This window comes from Urocampus carinirostris, chromosome 13, assembly GCF_059441175.1.
Source record: "Urocampus carinirostris isolate Australia breed hairy pipefish chromosome 13, RoL_Ucar_1.0, whole genome shotgun sequence".
NCBI lineage: Eukaryota > Metazoa > Chordata > Actinopteri > Syngnathiformes > Syngnathidae > Urocampus > Urocampus carinirostris.
Genome location: NC_142361.1, coordinates 36,952,637 through 36,968,125, shown reverse-complemented (window position 1 = coordinate 36,968,125; position 15,489 = coordinate 36,952,637). Strand labels below are relative to the sequence as shown.

The 15,489-nt window shown below is 43.3% G+C and overlaps 1 protein-coding gene across 5 annotated transcripts in view; it reads left to right on the top strand.

The window, feature by feature from the left end:
- Positions 1 to 15,489, top strand: part of sipa1l2a (signal-induced proliferation-associated 1like 2, genome duplicate a) — a 172,446-nt gene that overhangs the window by 70,694 nt on the left and 86,263 nt on the right. For all 5 annotated transcript variants that reach the window (XM_088350959.1, XM_088350957.1, XM_088350958.1 and 2 more), the window contains one exon: positions 9,840 to 11,567. In XM_088350959.1, the coding sequence (XP_088207085.1) occupies positions 10,079 to 11,567 (1,489 nt within the window). In that variant the 5' untranslated portion in view covers positions 9,840 to 10,078. The remainder of the gene's footprint in view (positions 1 to 9,839; positions 11,568 to 15,489) is intronic.

Sequence of the window (15,489 nt, the reverse complement as noted above, 5' to 3'; positions counted from 1 at the left end):
GGATTCAAACCCTTAGCGGGCCTGGTTTGGCCCGCGGGCCGCCTGTTTGACAACTGTGTTCTAAGGGTTGGGCAGGGCACCTGTATGATGCCGCAGGGGTAAACCAGCGATAGCGGCCGGGCCCTACTGTTGAACAGAAGAGTGTGTTGTGTCACCCTGACCTGAGTGACATGGCCGCCATCTTGTGTCCCGTTTCATCTGGAGGGACGAAAGCATGGCGAACTTGGGTGCCGAGGTGCCTAACTTGTTTGGGTGTTTGGGCATACTTTTGGGGTTTGTTTTTGCCATTTTTTTCCCTTTTATTTTCTTTATTTTTGTGTATGTTTTTGTCTTGCTGTCGGTCATAGATAGATAGATAGATAGATAGTTTTAAACTGATAATTTACCCATTTTTTTTTTCTACTATGACATTTAAAAAAATAATGAAAAATTAATACAATCATTTGTCACGTCAGGCAATTGATTTATTTCATATTCCGGAAAAAGAAACGGTTGACATGAGAGCATAAATGCAAGGTAGCGTTTTCCCCTGCCATCTGCTGCCTCCGCAATACGACGCGAAGCGAAAACCCTGACTTCGGATTCACAAGATTGCACAATGGAGCGATTCTGCTGAGCGTGGATCCTGCCACACACTCCATTAGTGGAGGGCGTGGCGCTAACACGCCAACACTCCTATCATTAATCACTGTCACCAGAAAAAGGGATAATAGAACCGAGGGAGTGGGAGGGGGGAATACCCGCCACCACCACTCTGATTCTAAATTTTGTACCTGAAATTCCCCGGCGAGATAAAAGTCCTGACCTTCCATGCCAACGTAAACAAGGAGAAGGCAAATTGCAAAAACTTGGAAACAAAGATACCACGTTAATCCGTTCCGGGGGGAATCGAAATTGGAGAATATATAATACTATAGAAAATACTACAAAAATTCTGCAAATATACTACATTCTATAACAGAACTACTATAAAAATACAACTAGGGTAATACAACAAAGATACTACAGATATACTACATTATTTTACAGAAACACGACAACATTTCAACTGAAGTAGCTTGTTTTTCTCTTGCGCTTCTCTGACTGTTGTCCCGCGGGCCGGATTCAATCCCTTAGCGGGCCTGGTTTGGCCCGCGGGCCGCCTGTTTGACACCTGTGTTCTAAGGGATGGGCAGGGCACCCGTATGATGCGGCAGGGGTAAACCAGCGAAAGCTGTCAGGCCCTGCTGTTGAACAAAAGAGTGTGTTGTGTCACCCTGACCCGAGTGTCATGGTCATATTTGGTGTCGGAGTAATCCAAAAGTCATTGAAAGTAATCCAGCTAAAGTAACCCTAGCCAACCCTGGTTATTGAGCACATTAAAACCGTAAGAACACGTTCTGTTTCTGGGTTAACAAAAGCCTTTGTTTCCTTTTGTATTTGGCCAGCCGTCAGTAAGCGACACTTAACAGAGACATATTTCCCAGCCTATTTTTTCTTTTTTTTTTTCTTCTTGTTAAATTGCTGCCACATGACAAAACGCTCGTGTCAAATAGCGCCCACCATTTGCTACTCGTAAACAAAAGCCATTTCCAGCCGGCGGGAGACCTTTAGAGAACAGTCAGGAAGCCATTGATGATTTTAGAGTGGCTCCTTTTGGACATTTTGTCCCGGTTTGCAACCCAATACAACCGGACCTTACAATTTGGGCTCCATCTGGTCGGTTTTACGATCGATTTAACTCTAAAATTGAGTTGGTCCCATGCAAAGTGGACCGCATTTATTTCAAATATACCGTATTTTCCGCTATACGGCGCACCGGGTGATAGGGCGCACCCCGAAAAAATAGTTTTTGGTCCTATATTTCCCATACATAAGGCGCACCGGATTATAAGGCGCTACAATGGGAACATCGACAAAACAGTCAGATGGTTCAGTCCAACTTATTACCCCCTTAACATTCCCAAAGCTTGCAAAGACGCAAATACGTGTCGAGAACACGTGCGGATGCGGTGTCCGTACGATGTCACTCAAATGCATCGTTCCATCATTCGGAAGGTTAAAGTCTTGGGATTCAAGAAACGCCAACCATTCCTTAGTTTCTATTTTCTTTTTCGCTCGCAACTTTACTGTATATATGACGATAAACACTTGGAATTGAGTTGAATTTAAAAATCGACACTCCATTCCATCCCTTATTTGCACCGCTTATCACAGAAACATCGAGTTCAGTCTGAAACAAGATACAGGGATAATATATAGCCGGAGTAGCTCACCGAAGTCGTTGTGTTCATAATAATGTGCAGCCCTGGTCCTCTTATATCCGTGAGTTTAGTAAATCCAGGATAATAAAATGTTTACAAATACAAAATAGTAAAGAAATGATTTCTGTATGCCGTCAGCCACGTGCTATACACATTCATCTTTTTCGGCCAATTGCAGGCTTTGTTTTGCCGTTTAAGCCAATGCCAGCCTGTAAATGATAAAAAGGATCCTCTCCTTGACCTCCGAATAACTTTAGCCAATAGTGATCCATTCAAATGATGATTGACACATTGGTTAGCCAATGAAACGCCGGTAAATAAATCCCAGCATACACCGCGGACTACTTGGCGTTCGGGGGAAAATCTAGTCGGCGGCTGCAAGTTTGTTGCAAGACTTTGCGAATTAATTTTGTTCCATAAATAAGGCGCACTGTATTATAAGGCGCATGGTCAGCTTTTGAAAAAAAATAAAGGCTTTTAGGTGCGCCTTATAGTGCGGAAAATACGGTAGTCGCTGTTATTTTGTTTGAAATCATCAAATGTGGTCCAATTGCAGGGTTGGGTAGGGTTACTTTAACTGGATTACTTTCAATGACTTTTGGATTACTCCAATACCAAATATGCTAATAAAAGACAAAAGAAACTAGATATGAATAAAATGATGACTCACAACAGGGACCCATCACTTTTCGCAGGTAAAATGAACACTGTTATAATACTCTTGTCAACCAAACTAGCCTTTAGCTAACGTATCAAAAACACGTCGGTTGTCTTCGTAGATTTCATTTTAGGGCGGCAGTAGCGCAGGAGGTAGAGCGCTCGTCTCAAGGGATCCCAGTTCGAATCCCGGCTCGCCCGTGTTACATTTCGAAGTGTCCTTGGGTAAGACACTGAACCCCTAATACCCCCAATAAGCAGGTTAGCGCCTTACATGGCTGCAAGGCTGCTATTGGGAAATGTGAAGCACATTGTAAAGCACTTTGGGAAGTCATTGACTTGAAAAGCGCTATAGAAATGCAGATTCATTTTCATTTCATTTAATTTTCAGTCATATCGTAACGGGTAAAGTCAATCTGTGGGATTTACTGAACACAATTAAAGGTCGTACCGGTTTTGGACTTCAACGGTCTCCGATATTCCAGCAAACGTTCCGATTGTAGAATCCAATTACGATGCGACGAGCGAGCAGATGTATATCAGTTTGTCCGATGTCTAACAGATGGCGGCCGAGTGAATTACAGTAACGGGAGGCAGATGTTCCGCTGGAGGTTTTACATGGAGCAATATCTGATGGTGCCTTCAGGATCGAACCTGAAAATTATACGGCGGGGGGGTTCGTATGCTAACGTCGGTTGAAAGAAAATAACAAGACTGCTGAGTTAAATGGAGCTTGACGGGTTTCGTAAACAGAAACATATTGGGTCCCGGTTCCCGACGCCAGAAATGTTCCTCACGCGGCCAATAACCCAAAATATCAAAATCCAACAGTCTAAGAATGACATCACGTGACGATTAAACTCGAGAAAATCGCGTTGAACTAGTCATGCAAAATCAGAACGGATAGGCAAATCGATTCGATGTTGACCTAACTAAATGCTTTCATTGTGTTCGATGATTTTGGAACCGAAACAAATCGTTTAAAATAATGTTTGAAAAAACTAAGGTACATGGGTGGGTATGTTAGTGTGTTTCAACTTGCGTTATGCTTCCATTATGTTCATCAAACTAATATTTGTTTTTTTCTAACTAAAGACAGGCTGTCACAGTCTTGTTCCACGGACAGAATCATTTCTTCCTCATGTCATGAGGCTCTTTAACTCCACCCGGGGGAGTAAAAGCCCACATGAAACCCCACCCCCACATTTGCATGTTACCTTATTCTTATTACAGTGTGTATTTTATGTAGCACTATTTAAATACTCAAGAATCAACAGGTTATATTGGGTATTTTTGTATTCTATATCTTTATTTTCTTATTTTATTTTTCAACACAAGGATACTGCTGGAAGTGTGAATTTCCATACGCGGATGAATAAAGTATCTATCTATCCATCTATCTGTCTGTCTGTCTGTCTGTCTATCTATCTAGACATCTATCTAGACATCTATCTATCTATCTAGACATCCATCTATCTATCTAGACATCTATCTAGACATCTATCTGGACATCTAGACAACTATCTAGACAACTATCTATCTATCTATATATCTAGACATCTAGACAACTATCTAGACATCTAGACAACAATCTATCTATCTATATACCTAGACATCTATCTAGACATCTATCTATCTATCTAGACATCCATCTATCTATCTATCTAGACATCTAGACAACTATCTAGACAACTATCTATCTATCTATATATCTAGACATCTAGACAACTATCTATCTATCTATCTATCTATCTATCTATCTATCTATCTATCTATCTATCTATCTATCTATCTATCTATCTATCTATCTATCTATCTATCTCTAGACATCTAGACAACTATCTATCTATCTATATACCTAGACATCTATCTAGACATCTATCTAGACATCTAGACATCTATCTAGACATCTAGACAACTATCTAGACAACTATCTATCTATCTATATATCGAGACATCTAGACAACTATCTAGACATCTAGACAACTATCTATCTATCTATATACCTAGACATCTATCTAGACATCTATCTATCTAGACATCCATCTATCTATCTATCTATCTAGACATCTAGAAAACTATCTAGACAACTATCTATCTATCTATCTATCTATCTATCTATCTATCTATCTATCTCTATCTAGACATCTAGACAACTATCTATCTAGACATCTATCTAGACATCTATCTAGACATCTATCTATCTATCCATCTAAAATAGTTTTATTTCTTTATTATTGTACCTTTTTATTTGGTATTTGTATCTTATTATTTCCTGTTTTTATTTTTCTACTAACTTACATTTTTTATTTATTATTTTTTTATTTTGTGTTTCCATCTAATCTTCTTATATTTAATTTCCAGAATTATTGTAATTTTGTATTTATATCTTTTTTATTTTTTGGTAATATTCCTTTTTTTTTCCAGTATTTGTAATTTCATATTTATACTAGATTATTAAAAAAGGATAAAAAATAATAAATACAAAATAAAAATTTGTATTATTACTGTAAATGGGGCGGCAGTAGCTCAGGAGGTAGAGCGCTCGCCTTGGAATCAAGGGATCCCAGTTCGAATCCCGTGTTACATGTCGAAGTGTCCTTGGGTAAGACACTGAACCCCTAATACCCCCAATAAGCAGGTGGCTGCAATACAAGACCGCTATTGGGAAATGTGAAGCACATTGTAAAGCGCTTTGGGAAGTCCTTGACTTGAAAAGCGCTATATAAATGCAAATCATTTCATTTCATTTCATAAAGATGGCACCCACTGAGCAAAAAGTGGTTATAAGGACGTCCAAGTCCTCAAAAAGGCGTCCCAAGGACACCAAAAAGACGCAACATAGCTCAAATGTGCTGCCTAATTGAAAAACTCGTTTATTTGCTCCTTGAAATGGTTCTCACCCACTCGACAAAAATCGTTAAAAAAGACATCTAAGGGGGATCCAAACAACATCCATATTTGGGTTATAATAGAAATATGAAAGGATAAAAATATGTCTCTGTGTCCATTTTTAAACAGTATAAATACTGCTTAAAATGGTTCTCTACCACCCAAAACGGTTGGAATTTATTTGAGAGGAAGTTACAAATATGTTCAAAAGACGTCAGTCTTTATTTGGTTAAACCCAACCATGGGGATCACAAAGTGAAATTACCGTATTTTCCGCACTACAAGGCGCACCTAAAAGCCTTTATTTTTTTCAAAAGCTGCCCATGCGCCTTATAATACAGTGCGCCTTATTTATGGATCAATATTGAGTCGCAAAGACTTCCAACTAACTTGCAGCCGCCGATTTTCCCCCGAAGGCCAAGTAGTCCGTGGTGTATGCTGGGATTTATTTACCGGCGTTTCATTGGCTAACCAATGTGTCAATCATCATTTGAATCGATCACTATTGGCTAAAGTTATTCGGAGGTCAAGGGGCGGATCCTTTTTATCATTTACAGGCTGGCATAGGCTTAAACGGCAAAACAAAGCCTGCAATTGGCCGAAAAAGACGTGTCAATCATCAGTTGAATCGATCACTATTGGCTAAAGGTATTCGGAGGTCAAGGGGCGGATCCTTTTTATTATTTACAGGCTGGCATTGGCTTAAACAGCAAAACAAAGCCTGCAATTGGCCGAAAAAGATGAATGTGTATAGCACGTGGTTGACGGCATACAGAAAGCATATTTTGTATTTGTAAATATTTCATTCTCCTGCATTTACTAAACTCACGGATATAAGAGGACCATGGCTGCACATTATTACGAACACAACGACTTCGGTGAGCTACTCCGGCTATATATTATCCCTGTATCTTGTTTCAGACTGAACTCGATGTTTCTGTGATAAGCGGTGCAGATAATGGATGGAATAGAGTGTCTATTTTTAAATTAAACTCAATTCCAAGTGTTTATTGTCATATGCACAGTAAAGTTGCGAGCGAAAACGAAAATAGAAACTAAGGAATGGTTGGCATTTCTTGAATCCCAAGACTTTAACCTTCCGAATGATGGAACGATGCATTTGAGTGACATCGTACGGACACCGCATCCGCACGTATCTGACTGTTTTGTCCACGTTCCCATTGTAGCGCCTTATAATCCGGTGCGTCTTATGTATGTCAAAAATAGGACCAAAAACTATTTTTTCGGGGTGCGCCCTATAACCCGGTGCGCCTTATAGTGCGGAAAATACGGTACCCTATAGCGGGGTATAGAAACTTATCATAATTAGCTTAGACAAAACAGTATGTAGTAATTAATGCTTGTGATTAATCTTCTTGTGTATTATTAAATAATATGATAAACACTATACCAAAAAAAGTAAAGTAAAAATAAAATGTTATCTACTTTGAGTGTGACATGACTTGGGCTGGTTGAATGGAGTAGCAGGTGGATGCTGAAGGGGGGGGGTGGGCAGAAAGCGGACTCAGATTAAAACTGTCTTTAAAACTTGCCTTTCAAGATTTCTTTTCTCTAATCGCCTCTTTACTTTTCACAACAGTCCCGATTGTTGATTGGTTAGGGCCGTGCAACTTAGTGAGGGTAGCCATTAGTGTGCTTTTTTTGTATTTGTTGATCATCTCAAGCTCTGTTCTTTGGATATCATGTTTTTGCCTCTGCCTTTAGGCTCACTGCCTTCCTGACAACACTTGTCGGATCGTTTGTGAACCTACGCTACACGCTAGGCGAACTTTTGTGACTCCCGACTCTATCCTGCCCTGTTGCTCTGTCTGATCCCCGTTGCCGACCTTTTTTCTGGACCCGTTTATGTTTTTGCTCCTTCGTCCCGGCCATCGACCTGTTTTTCTTCGCTCTCGACATTGCCTGCGCTCGACACGGAGATGCCACTTCCGCGTTCCCAGTGATCTGCTACTTGTGACCAACTATCCCCGGATTGTGGGTGCAAGTCCTTTCCTCCCTCTAAATAAAACTGAGTAAAACGAGCGCAATTGGGTCCCGTCTCCGTTCCTGGTCCGTGACTTGGGAAGGTAGTTCAGCTGATAACATATTGGCATTTGCATGGAGCTGCAAACCAATAGCGGACCAGTATTTTAGATGGCATCTACCAATAACAGACAGGCATCTTACAGACTTAACTACCACTGTCAAACACACAAACACATTGCCCAAAAACATCTTATTCCAAAGCGTAAAGTGAAAAAGTCGTAAGGTGGGGGTCACCATTATTACCGTAAAATCCGGACTATAGAGCGTACCTGATTATAAGCCGCACCCACCACTTTTTAAGTGATTTTCCACTTTTGTACTTACACAAGCCGCACCTGTGTATAAACCGCGTGCGCCCCGCATTAAAACTTGTGACACCATCACAAGTTTAACCCAGACCAGGCTGTAAGTTCCACGATTATGATTTTGTAGGGATTTATTGTTCTATATTCTTTATCAATTATCCATTATCCGTCAAATCAAAATACACTACAAAGCCAATAGACCGAGACACTTGCTTCCAGCCAAGAGGCTGAGTCAAGGTACTAGCCTCCTAGACTCTCTTCGACACAATCCAAAAGTCAATAGTACACAATCTTAGAACCACAGTCGGCATCGTGAATGGAAAATGATACCCGTAATTAACGTATGATGCAGACTTGTAAAGTCCGGGTCCCGTTGAAAGTAATCCAAGGAAACAAAATGTATATTTCCAAAGTTAAGGGTGGGAAAAATATCTATCCAATTATTGTCCGCTGCGACAACAGACAGATCTACCGGTAACTCAGCTTTACACCAATTCCCATCAGCCCGCGTTTGCTCCGCTCCTTCTTTTTGATTCACCCGTAGAACACATAACAGAATAAATCTCTAAAATAAATACATTACAAAAATATACAGTTGCAAATACATATTATACATGGTTACACATATTTACGAAGAAAGACGGTACACCGAGAGAGTTTTCAAAGCTTTAATAATAATAATAATAATATAACTTTCATCCCAAACCGTGCCTTTGAAAGGTACCAACACGCTAGTAGGATCACGCTCGCAATGTATGAAACGTGCCTGTTAAAAAAAAAGGCATTCCGAAATTGTGAAATTCACGGTAGATCGTCCTCAACTTCCTCCTCATAACTATCGCCATCAAGGGCGTCTTCCTCATTATCGGAAGGTACCTTAACCTTACAGACAATATATGCTTAAACTTAGAGGTTGCAGTCTTCCTCGACGCACATATTCTACTGGTCTTAATCTTACCTTTTATACTCCTGCGCCGCTGGTGGCCGTTAGAAAAATGACACAAATTGGCCGCTTCACTGAATAAGCCGCAGGGCTGAACATTTGGGGAAAGAAGCGGCTTATAGTCGGGAATTTACCGTAGTTTGTATCTATTCTAAATATATTTTTAAAAAGACAGGGCAGCACGGCGGCGCAGTGGTTAGCGCATGTGCGGCACAGTTCATGTCTTGGGAACCTCCTGCGTGGGTTCAAATCCAGCTCCAGACTTCCTGTGCGGAGTTTATATGTTCTCCCCGTGCTTGCGCGGGTTTCCTCCGGGCACTCCGGTTTCCTCCCACATTCCAAAAACATGCATTTCAGGTGAATTGGCCGGTCCAAATTGTCCCTAGGTGTGAATGAGCGAGTGAGTTGTCTGTCCCCGTGTGCCCTGCGATTGGCTGGCAACCAGTTCAGGGTGTCCCCTGCCCACTGCCCGATGATGGCTGGGATGGGATCCAGCACCCCCGCGACCCTACTGAGGATAAGCGGTGTAGCTAATGAGATGAGAGTATTTGTCCTTTCATGAGGAAAACAACTATTCGTATGTTAATAAAGTGATCACAGAGAAAGTGTTGTTAAACCAACACTGTAAAGGGAAATTGTCATAAGGCGGGGTCGCTGTATCCCGGGGGTCTACTGTCTGTGTTTTACAGTTTCAATGGCGATAGCACAATAACCACATGTATTCATATTTTTCCCTTTCTCTGTTTTTTTTAGGTCCACCTCTACCAGCTGTCGTTCTACTTATGCGGCAGGCTGTGAAAAAAAAGACTCTGCGGTGCCTCGGAATTCCTCAGACACTTGTCCCCCTCCCTGCAGTCCCTCTTGTCCAAATGGATTGTTGCGCCTCTGGTGAGGAATGAGAAGACGAAGCCCCTTCTGGTCGCATCGCCGAGCAGACCTATCATGAAGAAGGGTCTCCAGAATCTCCCCTTCAAGGAGTGTCCTTGAAAGAAATGAGTATCTCCGTCCCGGATAATAAATCAAACCTTGTGGGAGTCTTGGGAGTCCCGGAAGAATACCGCAGAGGCATGCAGTCCGAAGAGTTGTTTAGCAGGAAACTCAAAGCCCTCAACGGTAGCACGGGACCGCCAGGGAAACTCGAAGTTCCCGGTAAAACAAACGGTGCTCCGGCCATGCCCAAAATGGGCGTCAGGGCCCGGGTAACGGAATGGCCGCCTAGGAAAGAAGGATGGGACGAGCGAGCGGTTCCGAACTATCAGAGCGTAGTACCGATGTTTCAGAATGGTCAGCAGGACCATAGCGTGGACCTACATGCGCAAGAAGTCTGTTTGGAGGCGGGCTACCCGGATACTTTGTACTCATTAACCGACCTTCTTAGCCACTCCCCTTTGAAAAGCCTTCACCCCATTCGTCAGCGCAGTAACAGCGACGTGACTATCAGCGACATCGATTCCGAAGACGTCGTGGACCAATCGGCGGTCAATCCCAACACCGGAGCCTCGTTACACCGCGAATACGGTAGCACGTCCTCTATCGACCGGCAAGGATTAACCGGGGAGGGGTTCTTCACCATGCTCAAAGGCTACCGAGTGGACGCTTCGGACCACCGTAGCGTCCCCCCGACGGGTTTTCCCGAGTTGTTACGGTGCGACGTCTCGCTCTCTCCCAGTTTACAGACAGCGGCCCAGATCGCCAGAGGGGAGTTTGTCACCATCCCGGGCTACGATTACGTGGACAGCTCTCTGCTCTATAGCCGAGAACGGGAGAAGTCCTTCATGAGGAGACTCAAGTCGGAGTCGTCCGAGACGTCTTTGTTTAAGAAATTGCGGACGATTAAAAGCGAGAGCGACGCTCTGAGACTCTCCCTGGAGGACGATCGACGGCCGCTCAGTTTTCAGAAATGTTTCGCTCATTACGACGTTCAGAGCGTCCTTTTTAACATTAGCGAAGCCGTGGCTAGCCGAGCTAATCTGACCCAGAGGAAGAATACCACCACCGGAGCTTCGGCGGCTTCCGTCGGGGGATTGCCCTGTGCCGGGTTTGCTGGTGTTGGAACCGGCTTTCCGCACGGACCGGGACCGGATCCCGGAGCAGTAGGATGTAGCAGCGGGAATTCTGTTTTCTGCGATTCACCGCTAGGTAGCAGGGAGGACTTGAACCCGAAGGAGAACTTGGACGCCGACGAGGGCGACGGAAAGAACAACAGTCTGGTGTTAGGGTGCCCGCACTTTCGCAACGAGATCGGCGGTGAAGGCGAGAGAAAGATTTCGCTTTCCAGAGCCAACAGTGCCAACTATAGCGGACTGTCTGAGAGCTGCTCATTTGAATCCTCTTTAAGTTCCCACTGCACCAACGCGGGGGTCTCGGTTCTGGAGGTTCCGCGGGAAAACCAGCCCATTCATCGGGAAAAAGTCAAACGCTACATCATCGAGCACATTGACTTGGGTGCTTACTACTACCACAAGTTCTTCTACGGAAAAGGTAAGGGATCCCTTCAAACTTGGTTTTAAGGTGTTAAAAGAAACAGTTTTGGTAGGTTTTCCTGGTCTTGAGTGACATAAATCTTTAGAAGTTTTTTTCCTCCAACCTACTGGATTCATCTCACCAGGAAGTTCTGCACAAGCCAGATGACAATCTCAGTCTTTAGAATTGAAAATGTATCAAGCACCTCCCTCATCTTGGTCCTTAAGAGCCAAAATCTCTCAGAGTTTAGATGTTGGTGGACGAAGGGGTCCGTTGCTGAAATCGGGGACTGAAGCAGTTAAAGGTGTCCTTCGCCGCCGAAGCTGGGGACAGAAGCGTCTGAAGGGGTTCGTTATTGTTGAATCCAGGGATAAAAGAGTCGGACGGGTTCTATGATGTCAAAACCATGGGCAGAAGTGGTTGAAGGTTTTTTTTAATAGAATATAATTTTTATAGAATTTACTTCTATTGTCATTCTTTGTAACCATGCACACAGAACGAAATGTCGATACACCCGTACAGTTAAACTGTAGCGAGCCGATGCAGCCGCAGCCAAACAGGGCGCCGCCATTTTTAGACCCAACTGCTGTGTCAGGAGTCATTAGGTGACCAAAGCCCCAATTCCAACCCTTAATGCCGAGCGCCAAGCAGGGAGGCAACGAGTACCAATGTTGTAAGTCTTAGGTCTGACTCGGCCGAGGCTTGAACCAGCGACCTCGCGGTCTCGGGGCGGGCGCCCTACCATCTCGTGGAATTTGGCGTAGATTTGGGTCTGACCTGAGGTGAAGGTAGGCTGGCATGTTGGTCAGCTCCATTATAGGTGCTGACACTAGAAACTGCCTCTACTGGGCAGAAGTGGTTGAAGGTTTTTTTTAATAGAATATAATTTTTATAGAATTTACTTCTATTGTCATTCTTTGTAACCATGCACACAGAACGAAATGTCGATACACCCGTACAGTTAAACTGTAGCGAGCCGATGCAGCCGCAGCCAAACAGGGCGCCGCCATTTTTAGACCCAACTGCTGTGTCAGGAGTCATTAGGTGACCAAAGCCCCAATTCCAACCCTTAATGCCGAGCGCCAAGCAGGGAGGCAACGAGTACCAATGTTGTAAGTCTTAGGTATGACTCGGCCGAGGCTTGAACCAGCGACCTCGCGGTCTCGGGGCGGGCGCCCTACCATCTCGTGGAATTTGGCGTAGATTTGGGTCTGACCTGAGGTGAAGGTAGGCTGGCATGTTGGTCAGCTCCATTATAGGTGCTGACACTAGAAACTACCTCTACTCTATGTGTAGCAACACCTGGGGTAGAACTCTCAAATAAGTCAAAATCACAAAATAAATCAGCAGCCTGCGTAACACGTCACTGTATAGCACACTTAGTTATCTGCATCACTGTGACACTGCACCGTAATGAGCTTATTTCAAAATTTCAAATACTGTGAGCTGATGGCTTCATGAAACGATGTGGCAGGTAGCACAGTCCTCGGTTTGGAGAGCTTGATAGAAGTCACGGGTTACGGCACCAATGTAACCGCGGTGTACCTGTCCCACCAAAAATCCACATTCACGCTGGACTGGATGATGAGGTTTTTATTATTACAGTTTCTGCAAATGGATGAGTCACAACATTAGCTTTTCTGTTGGCTTTGATCTCTTTGATCTCAGTAGAAGTTCCCTCTGAAAACTGCCCAACAAAGCATATCCAAGAGCTTTCTTTTCAATTTACATAAAATACATTTCAGAATATCACAATACATTTTTACATACATTTTAACAAGATACTTTTAACAAGAGATCGTATAGTGTTTTTTTTTTAACATTTACAATGAATTCAACATATTTTTCTTTCGTCTGAATTTTAACCAACATCATCCTTTTTATATATATGAGAAAATAGAAATAAGAACAATAATGAGTATAAAAACGGGTACGATTTACCTGCAAATAAAATGAGTCACCACACGTGATTAGGAAAGCAGGGAGAAAGCAACCAATGGTGTCATTTGTTCCCGAAACTGGGGACCAAAGCATCCGAAGGTGTCTTTCGCTGCCAAAATCGAAATAGGCAAATGAAGGGGTTTCTTTACCATCGAAACCAGTGACAAAAGCGGTTGAAGGGGTTGTTTGCCCCAGAAACCAGGGACAGAAGCGGCCGAAGGGGTCCTTTGTTGCTGTCACTGGGGAGAGAAGCAACGGAGGGGTTCTTTACCAATGAAACCAGGGACAGAATCGGTCATAGGGGTCCTTTATTACTGAATTCGGGGACAGGGACGGTACAGATCCGGACAACAACCTCTGCAGACAAAACAGGTAATGTGGCGGTGGATAGTCTCCAACCACTCCTCCCGTGTTAGCGCCCTCTAGGGGGGAAATGGCGTGTCCGATCTTTCCACCAATAACAATCCTGATCTTTAGAATCAACATGTTAACACCCCCTGGAATTTGGACCTTGATAAATGGGGATTTGGGACATTTGGTAAAAGGTGTATACTAAAATTATTCTCCAGCACTGCTAGCATTGAAAATAAGTGATTTGTCAGAGTCCATTTCCTAAAGCAGGGGTGTCCAACTCATTTGAACTCGGGGGCCACACGATAGAACAAACATTCTGTAAGGGGGCCGGACTAGTAGATTAAAGAGAAAGAAAAAGAGATAAAGAAATAAGAGAAAGAGGAAGGGAAAAGGAGAGAGGGCGGGACAAAGAAAGAAAAAGAGAGAGAGGGAGAGAGCGTGAGAAACAAAAGATAAAACGTCGTGAGAGAGGGGGAAAAGAAAGGGAGAGGATGAAAGAAATCCAAAAAGAAATACAAAGATAGAAGGAGAGAAAAGAGAAAAGAAAGCGAAGGGTAGGAAGAGAGAAAGAGAAAAAAGAGAAAAGGAAAAAAGGAAGTTTGAGCAAAAGAGGTTAAAAGACACAGAGAGAAAGAGACAAAGAGCAACAAAGGAAGAGAAAAAGAGGGACACAGAGAGTGAAAGAGACGGAGACAGAGTGGGAGAGAGAGAGAGAGAGAGAGGGAGAGAGAGGGAGAGAGAGAGAGAGAGAGAGAGAGAGAGAGAGAGAGAGGGAGAGAGAGAGAGAGAGAGAGAGAGATAAAGAAATAATCGAACGAGGGAAGGAAAAGGAGAGAGGGCGGGACAAAGAAAGAAAAAGGAAGAGGGAGAGAGCGTGAGAAACAAAAGATAAAAAGTCGTGAGAGAGGGGAAAAGAAAGGGAGAGGAAGAAAGAAATCCAAAAAGAAATAGAAAGATAGAAGGAGAGAAAAGAGAAAAGAAAGCGAAGGGTAGGAAGAGAGAAAGAGAAAAAAGAGAAAAGGAAAAAAGGAAGTTAGAGCAAAAGAGGTTAAAAGACACAGAGAGAGAAAGGGACAAAGATCAACAAAGGAAGAGAAAAAGAGAGACACAGAGGGTGAAAGAGACAGAGACAGAGTGGGAGAAAAGGGGTGGAAAAAAGAGAGAGAGAGGGAGAGAGAGAGAGAGAGAGAAATAAATACAAGTACAGTGTCTTTGTTCCAGGCACCTGGCTTTGGCAACATCAAGTTGACCTATTTCAACCTTCAGCTTGTTTTTCCCTTGCGCTTCTCCGAGTGTTGTCTCGCGGGCCGGATTCAATCCCTTAGCGGGCCTGATCTGGCCCGCGGGCCGCCTGTTTTGACACCCGTGTCCTAGAGGGAATAAAAACAGTACAAAGCAAGTTCACCAGCAGAACAGCCTTAGCTCATCATATCGGATATCTTGACGTGCCGCTTATTTGTAGCTACAAGACCAGATGATATCAAGACGGGAACAAAAGCGGACCTGTGTTGCCGGTTGTTTCTCTTACTGGAGAGAGGATCTCTCGTGTCCTCTCTCGATATTGCTGACAAGCAGGGTTGGGTAGGGTTACTTTAACTGGATTACTTTCAATGACTTTTGGATGACTCCATTACCAAATATGCTA